Source organism: Hakea prostrata, chromosome 3 (genome assembly GCF_041222555.1).
Source record: "Hakea prostrata isolate BN-2017 chromosome 3, UWA_Hpros_2, whole genome shotgun sequence".
Taxonomy (NCBI): domain Eukaryota; kingdom Viridiplantae; phylum Streptophyta; class Magnoliopsida; order Proteales; family Proteaceae; genus Hakea; species Hakea prostrata.
In genome coordinates this window covers 26,717,202-26,726,434 of record NC_142602.1, presented here as the reverse complement: position 1 = coordinate 26,726,434, position 9,233 = coordinate 26,717,202, and the positions used below count along the sequence as shown (strand labels likewise).

At 36.7% G+C, this 9,233-nt stretch overlaps 1 protein-coding gene across 2 annotated transcripts; it reads right to left on the bottom strand.

The window, feature by feature from the left end:
* Positions 1-301: 301 nt before the first annotated feature.
* Positions 302-7,834, bottom strand: LOC149021923 (adenosine kinase 2-like). Of its 2 annotated transcripts, none has more exons than XM_089150126.1 (12): positions 7,149-7,178; positions 6,889-6,942; positions 6,222-6,268; positions 5,774-5,805; positions 5,581-5,682; positions 5,422-5,489; positions 2,475-2,551; positions 2,282-2,379; positions 2,090-2,160; positions 1,910-1,976; positions 1,642-1,825; positions 302-1,135 (listed from the first exon to the last, which is right to left on the bottom strand). In XM_089150126.1, coding segments are annotated over exons 2-12 (891 nt in total). In that variant the 5' UTR covers positions 6,891-6,942; positions 7,149-7,178; the 3' UTR covers positions 302-992. The 2 variants fall into 2 exon arrangements, with proteins under 2 accessions (XP_089006252.1, XP_089006251.1); XM_089150125.1 differs by lacking the exon at positions 7,149-7,178 and adding an exon at positions 7,509-7,834 and having other exon boundaries at positions 303-1,135.
* Between the last annotated feature and the right edge of the window lie 1,399 nt (positions 7,835-9,233).

Genomic DNA, 9,233 nt, shown 5'->3' with positions numbered 1-9,233 from the left:
CTCAGACCATGAAGAAAAGTATCCATTAATTTTCTATTTGACTCATTGGCCGTTTATGTTGTGCTCAAACTCAAATTTTAGAGAGTTCTTCTCCTAAAATTAATGATTCAACTTCTAAAAGGCTACTTGAATCCATAGATGGAGATCAATGGTTTGCACACTACATGTCTTTTTTTTCAACTAGGGAAACAAAACCTCGACTGATTTGTGTATTAAACTCATTTAAATATTCATTAAGAAAAGCAATAAACGTAATCTTTTTGGACATGAGGTGTCCAGGCTAGCTTATGCAAATTGGACTAATCTTCAAGGAATCTTATATATATACTAGGCCCAACAGATCCAAATGCTATGTGTCCAATTATTTTGTCTTATCTCAATCACCTCTGCTACAATCGACAACAATATCCTGATTTGTTTGATCATCGCCATGGGTGAGAAGGGAACAGTGTGACATGATGAATCTCCCCCTAAACACCACCCGTATATATAATGTCCAGAAAAACAGCAATTCCAGGACAAAGAAAATACAACCATGATGAGAAAATTTCACCCTTCGCCAAAGAGAGGTCTTGTCTCTTCACATCCCAGCTGCAATCTTTTTCCTATCTACCCCATTCGAGGAGCCTTTTAATGCATGAAAAACTATACTGTTGCTGTATTGCACAAAGAACACCAAATCTTGAGATACAGGCAAATTTCAAGCCATCATATGCCACCAAAATTCGACACTCATTGCCTATAAAAATGCTACTCAAAACCGAATACAAATATAGCACTCGCTAGCCAAATATGGAGTTGATTTGGGTTTAAACAAAATTCCAAATCAAATATAACAATAAACATACTTGAGACACACCTCACTAAAGACTGGAAACCAACCCCAGTATTGAAACCATTCCCGAAGTTACCCATTTTAGAACTGGGTGAAACAAAATTACAACTACCAGATTATATCTATTTTTGCATCATAAGGAAGCCTGAGAAACTGCCTATTCAAAATCAGGCTTCTCTGGGTAAGTGCAGCCAGACCTCTGGATGACAACATTTGCTGCATAACAACCTGCCCTGACACATTCTTCAATGGGTTTCTCTTGAACCAACTGAGACAAAAAGCCCCCAACAAATGCATCTCCTGCAGTATATTGAAACAAAATAATGGACAGTGTAGATGAGATTACAATGATTAATACACAGATTCAAAATATACTCTAATTTGTTTTCTCTCTCTTTTTTATGTACAGTCATGTCATGTGAACAACTAAATTTGTGAACAGAAAATGTAGACCACAAGATCAGCTAGTTGCATCAATTTTATTCAATTGGAGTTGTCCACATGCCAGAACAAACCATCAAAATTTAAGGAGTACAATGAGGTTGCACAAGAACGTCAACAGTTCATGAACATACTGCATAGGAGATTATGCTACTGCATAAAAGGGCAATGGATTGAATCTAAGGAAATTTGGAACTTCACTCTTGCATGGTGATAAGTTCCCCACCCCTATTTTTTTTCATTGTTATTTTGGAGTTTGTTACCAAGCTAAGTGAGGTTTTAGGTCTCATAACCAAAAAGCAAGGGAGAGGTGCAAAAAATTTGGCACACCACACAAGGAACCAAAATAATAAAGCAGCACATACCAGCTCCATTGGTGTCAACAAGCTTCTCCTTGGGCAACAAGATCACAGGAAATAATTTCACCTTGCCATCCTCCGCAACAACAACTGGATCACAACCTTGTGTGATCACAGTGATCCTTTTGTGTGTTCCTGAAGCCTTGGGCCATTGCGAGATCTTCAGAGCAATCTCCTCGACATTATCAGTCTACCATGAAAAAAAAAAACTCAATCAGGAAAAATAGCTAAAACCAAATCATATTTAGTAAAGCTAACATCAAGTACATATTACCTCCCAGCCATGAACCTTTGAAAAGGTTCTTGCTTCCGTCTCATTTCCAAAAACATAGTCCACAAAGCTGAAACCAAATGTCACCCTTATTTCAGAATATTTCCAGTTTTATCTCATGTCACCTAAGAAATTTATTTCAATAATTGTATATTTCAAAACAGCTTCAACAAGGTAGCTTACATCAAAGCTTTCTCCTGAACATCCCTGAAGAATTCACAAACGAATGCTGCAGAGAGGTTCATCATGAAGACCTGAATTCGGATTAAATGAAGATATTGCTTAGGGTGCAGTTTTTAGGGAAGAACAAAGAAGACAAAACATTCCATTACATTCTCACCAAAAAACAAAACATTCCATTACATCAATGTTTACCTTGTTGGTCGCAGCTGCATGTTCAGCCACAAGTTGAATGGACTCAGGGGATACTGTGAGGAAAAACCCAGCAATATAGAAGTATTTGGCCTTTTCAACTGTTTGAATTTGAGTGAGATTTTACATGAGAAAGGGTCAAGTAGATGAAAATCAAAGACAGAAGGGTGGGAAAGCTCAAGGAAAGATAAAGTACCCACTGCCCAACTTTCTGGCATCTTCAAATGTTCAGCTTTATAGCAATTCGCTGCTGACAAGTTAGCAACGAGAGACCTGTTCAGATGTTCAGCTTTGAAAATTAATAGTGAAGCTACAAAAACCTTCAAGAATTATAAAATCAGCCAAAAACACAGATGGTTCCTCCCATAGTTCATGCATATCAGAACTTGGTAAGGACTTTTTGTTTGGTTACAGTAGTGTTTTTTAGCCTACTTTTGACCTAATAACATAAACTCTTACCGTGTGATTCATGACACAACTCCACTAAAGACCCAAAGGTATAAAGAGGAATATGGAGATTCCTTTCCCAAATAATAATTATAAAATTATTGATAGCCTACAACCTCATTGATGTTTTGAATGGGTAGTTGGCCTTATAAGATATTCCAAGTCCAGAGACTGTACACCTATTTATAAGAAAGAAGTAACATCCCCAATCCAGAAAAAGGGATTTAATACTCTTTCAAGTACAGAAGACTAAATTAATTCATTATATGTGTTGTTGATACAGGTTATACATTGGAAAGACTCATTTGCAAGTCTTTCCCATGCAACACATATTGGTAATAGCATAACTCTAAAAGAGAATGCCACAATAGAAGAGCTATCAACAAGATCAATCCTCTCAACCAGTCAACCCCGATCTAGTAGATAACCCTTCATCTTTCACTAAATTCAATTAATAGATTACTAGTAAAGAAGCATGGATTATTATATTCTTTAATTCCAACTTCAAGATGACCAGCATGAAAGAATTAAAAATCTAAAGGGGTTTGAAGTCAGTAAAAGCAGTTACTAGAGTAGCATAAAACATTATGCATGACAACCTTCTGTAAATCATTGCTAACATTGACAATGTGCCACAAATACCTCCCCACCCCAACCCCGAATAAATAAATAACACCCATAATTTACTTATCACCAAAAATAATAGGCCAGTAGATAAAAACCGTAGAATAGATGATGAAAAACAAACAAACCACCAATACTTTCGAAAAAGTAAAGCACTACTTCACCAACCCTATCCAACTATGGTGAGCTGGTTTTCTTTTTCCTTTTTTTGGATGGGTGGGGGCCTGGGGGAGCAACTGGATAAAATTTTCAGTTACAGTATTAATGAACAAAGAATAACGACCCTGGATTTTGGAATTAAGGTCATACTAATAACTAGTGAGTTTAATAGTATGATAGTTGAGTTTAAGTGAGGTTCCCAGTCAGGGCCAAATTACTTGCCCCCACTTGTAAGGCTATAAAAGCCCAACCGTCCCCCATTCTTTGGTAGATTGAATTGAATGAATCGCAGCTGATCTTAGTAAAAGGTTGGGTCGTGGCCTTTTGAAAGGGCCACAGCAGTTGTCTAGTGTCTAGTTTTCAAGAATTCAATCAAGACTTCAACTTCCACATCTTCCAATCTCCAGCATTCTTTCATAACTACAGCAGCAATCCAAACCTAAACAAGTGCAGCAACCAAGAACCCCTCCTCACCTTCCTGCCTACTTGTGCAAGCCTCCCCAGCCCCTTCTGAACCCTGCAGCAGCATCCCTAGCCCCCTCCCACCCCCTGCAATCCCCACCTGAACCCCTCCCAACCCCTGCAATCCCACCTGCACACCTCTCCAATCCCTGCGACAGCACCCCCAGGCCCCATTCTTTTCTCCCTCAGCCCCCTGTCTTTCCTTTTCTAAGTCTTGTAGCAGATCTGAAAACCAGAATGAAAGGAAAAAGAAAGAAAGAGAAAATTGCCAAAGAACTTACCAAGAAACCATCCCTTTTTTATCATCCCTAAACCCTCCCATACCCAACCGTAGGCTTCCTAGAAATCCTTAACACACCCTATCTCTCTTTCTTACATTCTCATAGTGATTTTGGATATCTCTTAAAACCATCCCATGAGGATTTTGATAAAACCCTCATTTTATCCCTTTTCCCAATTAATCCCAACCCATCGAGGTTTTGTTAATTGAGCTTTCCCATAGTAATCTTGGGTATCTCAAACCATCCCCGTGGGGCTCGTCAACAACCCTAATGCTTTCCCATGTCCATCCCATTTATTTAGGATCAGTTTTAGTAGTTTCCCTTTTCATCGCACGTGAATTTAGTAAAACCCTAACCTCTTCCTGATTTTCCCATAACCTTTTCCTTAGGTTTCAAAATTATCTTAAAATCATCTATTGGTCTTTTGGATCTTAATTGCTGGTTTGGTTGATAAATTCTGGGCTAACCCCAAATTTTAGGGAATTCTCCCAAGAAACCCTAACTCTAAAATCGGGTTTACATAAATACTGTTGCACAACCAAGGATACATCATCACTTCTTCAAGAGTTCGGTTTACTTTATTACATTGTTCAAAAACATTATTCATGTTATGAAGGCAACCTTTGAAGAAAATTCTAGAACCTAAGAACACTGTACAAAGTAGAGCTTGGATACCAGACATATACAATTCAGCCAAACATATCGGCCATCTCCTCTTAAAAGCATTGCCAAAGGATCTAAAAATATAAACCCAAGGGAATCAATTTGCTCAACATAATTCCATTTCACCATGTTGTACACATTAGTTGTGTGTGTCCATAAATATAATCAAGCGTTCTAATATTCCATACCGAGGAAAAATATTCTTAAGTGGGATAGTCATATACCAAGCAATACAACAAGCATTTCAAAGTTAGAACTCAAAAAAAAAAAACCATGTATGTATGATCTAATCAATTCCTCATAACCCATAGCAAGTGAATCCGGAAACCAGACCAGAATCTTAGAAATAAATCTGTAAGCAAAGAAGGAACCATGCATGATCTAATCAATTCCTCATAACCTATCGCAAGTGAATCGAGAAACCAGGCCAGAATCTTGGAAATAAATCTATAACAAAGAATGCGAAAGTAAGGGATAACCAAATGAGAGGCATAATGCAAAACTAACCTTTCACCTCCAACAACACAAACAGCACATGTACCAGTTGGTGTAGACTCATGTTCATAATAATGTACCTAAAAACAATTACAAGACATTAAATAGAAAGAGCAGAAGATATAAATCAAAATAAACAATAAGAAATGGAATAAACAGGAGAAACCCTACATTAACACCAGCAGCTTTCGCATTTTTCTTCATCTCTTCCCCATACTTATCCTTGCCAATGCAGCCCATATAACTAGTTGCCCCAGGAAGTTGAAGCATCCACTGCAAAAAAAACATGAAACATCTCACCATGTAGGAATACTAATACACCAAAACAAGATCAATAACCGTCTAAAAAGACTTTAAGATATACCTGGGCAACCTTGATTGAATTTTGTGTAGCACCTGAACAATCAAAACAACACAAAACAATATAATTGAAGCATTTCTATGTAAAAATTAGTTCATTAAGTTGACCAAATAAGAGTTCATGAAAAAATACATAGAAGGGTAGCTGGCTATTTGGCAAACAACCAGTCACTGCTCAATCAATTGATCCCCAAAGGCAATTTGACATTTTGATTCCAAGATTCATTATACGTTGTAGTTTTACCTTTTTCAAGAAATTTATAATAACTTTAACCTTCCCACACCCATAAGAGTTGAATAATCCTCCTATGAGGGAATTTACACACATCACTGCACATAAATATGTGCACATAAGTGGGTGTAGTTTCCTAGACTACAGTGCACAAATTAAAAAACCGATCATTATGCAATTATATAACTGCTAAGGAACATCATTGTGATGCTAACGTTACCTCCAGCGATGTACTCCACATTGCTTTTGGCAGCCAACTCATCATACCTAAGATTATTAAGCAAGAATATTACTTCAAATGTTATAGTATACCAACTAATCATAGAAATAACTCATAGATGTAAGCCACTTTAAGTTGCTTTAAAAATATTAAATATTAAAAAAAACAATAATTACAAAATCAATAAAGGTATTAAGATACTTTAAACTAATTGAAGTCAGCTCCTTTGAATGATTTTCCCAGCATTACTATGCCTTCAAACATTTCAGACCATATCTTTACCCAAAAAACAAAAAAACATTTCAGACCATACTGGGCTGTTGGCGACTTCACATGAAAAGAAAGGCTCAATTGGTCTCAAAATGTCACGACATAGGGAGAAAAGAAAATAGCAGAAGGGAGGAAACCTAGTTGATGCAGAAACCTAGGCAACAATGATGACACAAGATGATATCAACTTGTACAAATAAACTTAATTCGCTACTTCTAACAAAGAAAAAATAAAGACGGCTTGGCAGTAAGACAACCGACACTTTGATAGATGGTCTTACACTCTTACACTCTTGCTGAATGAGAAAAGCTCCAAATGGAAAAATTATCGACATGTTCATAATTTCATACGCTCAAAGGAAAAGGTGAGCCCTAAGCAGAGAAACCGAATACTTACATTGGTAAGTGCTTGTCTTCTGCAAGAATAGCATCATTTAACTTGACACCATATCTGCCAATAAAAAAGAGAGGTATAACAAAAATAAGCACTAGAGATCTAGAACATGAATCAACGAAGTCTAGTCACTGAAAATTTATATAGTTTAAACAATATAGATAATAATTAACAACGCTATAAAATATGCATGGATGGAATTAAATACTTGAAAAATAAAACAGAAGTTTAGGTCCAAAAATACAAGGGCGACAGAGCCACACCCGTACACTCAAATGAACCGAAGGGTGAAAAGCCATTGTTGCAGAAAGAATAAGTAGGTTTTATATTTAACAAATCTAAGATCTGCAAATCTGGCTCAAAAAAAAATGAGAAATGAATTGTTTAAGTACACACCACATCTTCTACGATACAAGCATCGTACAGCATCAACGTCAACCAAATAAAACATTTTAGGGAGGAACAATCCAAAAAAATAATAAAAAATTCTTGAATCTCAAAAGCACAAATGACATATAAAATGCCTGGATCTAAACAAAAGAACATGCAATCTCATCGGATAAAAAATAAAAATATAAATAAGAAGATACGAAATAGAGTGAACTGTAAGAGAGGCAAATTACTTCTCCAGGAATTGCTGCTCTACGACAACTGACATGTCAAGAAGGGGATTCCCCATGCCCAGAAGAATTCCTTCGGTCGCCATTAAGGATTGAATGAGATCTCAGAGATCAACAGATGGGAAGAAGATAGATAATAACGGAGAGGGTACTATAGCGGTCTGATACACGATTCTCTGATCATCATTATTTATAGGCCTATTCGGCAAACGGCTGATGACGTTGAGAGGGGAAATGTCGCAATCGAGCTGTTTTAGTCATAAACCTACCTATGACTAAGGTTGGGTTGGTAAGATCATCAATGTGGAACCTCAAGCGGAAACTAGTCTGGATCTGTACCGAAATATCTGACTAGGATTAGGTACTTGATCTGGAATGTGGGTTTTTAATTGGGTTTCTCATTTAAACCACTAAAAACTACCGGGAATATCCAAACTACCAACTAAGGGTGTAAACTGACTGGATCCGGATCGGATAGTGGTAATACAATATCTGCATCATATTATATTTGAACGGATGCAGATAATATCCTATTGGTTCTCGGACAGATTCAATCGGATTTGAATGATATTCGGATAATTATTTTCTTAAGTACATTCTGTTAAATGGGCATGCATATAGATTGAACACAAGTTTTCAACTACATGTTTACTTCTTTATTATTTTATTTGTGAGGACTAAGTTTGAAATTTAAGAATTTAACAACTTTGGTAGCTATTTTAGTAGAAAATTTAGAAAAATAATCACATATCACATGTACGAAATTTATAAAAATAAAAAATAAATAAATTTAAATAAGTAACTTAATCAGATAATTTATCAAACAGATAATAAACGGTAAGAAATGGATATACCATATCCGCATCCTAATAGTAATCGAATGGATTTGGATACCCCTAAAAAGATGTGAATGCAAATTTGGAAGCGGATTTCGGTTATCTATTTACACCCCTACTCCCAACCTGCCTCATTCAAAAACCTTCTTTTTTTTTTGTTTGGTAATAACCCTAATATCTTTGGGCTTGTACTATAAAAGGTAGGCATGAGTATTCACTGTGGATGTGCTTCGGCCTCTACACTTGAGTTGGAGGCGATTCGGGATGGTTTGCTCATAGCATACTTGGTGCATGTGACTAGGCTAGTGGTGTTGTCTAACTTGTCAATCGCCATCAGTGCCCTTAATGGGCAGCCCTATTCATTGGATTGGGCCTCTTGCAGCTTAGTTGAGGCTATTATGTCTTTGGTGACTAAATTTGAGTATGTTTTGTTTCGCTTTATTCTTAGGTCAAATACTATACAAGCAAGCTATTTAGCTTGTGGAGCCAAAGAGCTTTCCCTTTAAATAGGATTTGGTGGACTATGCACCTTCCTTTATTGTAGATGGCTCTTTGATATCCTCCAAAGATGTTAGTATAGAGGGTTTAGTGTGAGTAGCTTTTGGACCAAAGAACCAAAAAATGTGGATGTGAATAGTAGTCTTCTATGTAAAAATAAGTTTAGGGAAGTCTTAGGATTGTGAACACTTGTCCCTCTATCTTGCAGCACCTCCCTCTTCTATTTGCTTACAACTCTAACCGAATTCTTATCTCTTTACAGTTAGTTTGAGTGTTTTTCCTTTAAAAAATCAGTTAAAACCAAAAAAGAAGCACTTGAAGGGGATGGTAACCACTCCAATGAGATTTCTTTGTATTTCCTATGTCAAGCCAACAACATAACAGGGGAGGAATA

Excerpts from the sequence above, each read along its gene's own strand:
- LOC149021923 (XM_089150125.1), bottom strand. The coding sequence starts at position 7,591 with ATGGCGACCGAAGGAATTCTTCTGGGCATGGGGAATCCCCTTCTTGAC. Across the intron at positions 2,552-5,421 it reads TGTGTTGTTGGAGGTGAAAG|GTCTCTCGTTGCTAACTTGT; the intron begins GTTAGTTTTGCA and ends ACATCTGAACAG. Across the intron at positions 1,977-2,089 it reads GTTCAGGAGAAAGCTTTGAT|CTTTGTGGACTATGTTTTTG; the intron begins GTAAGCTACCTT and ends ATTTGGTTTCAG.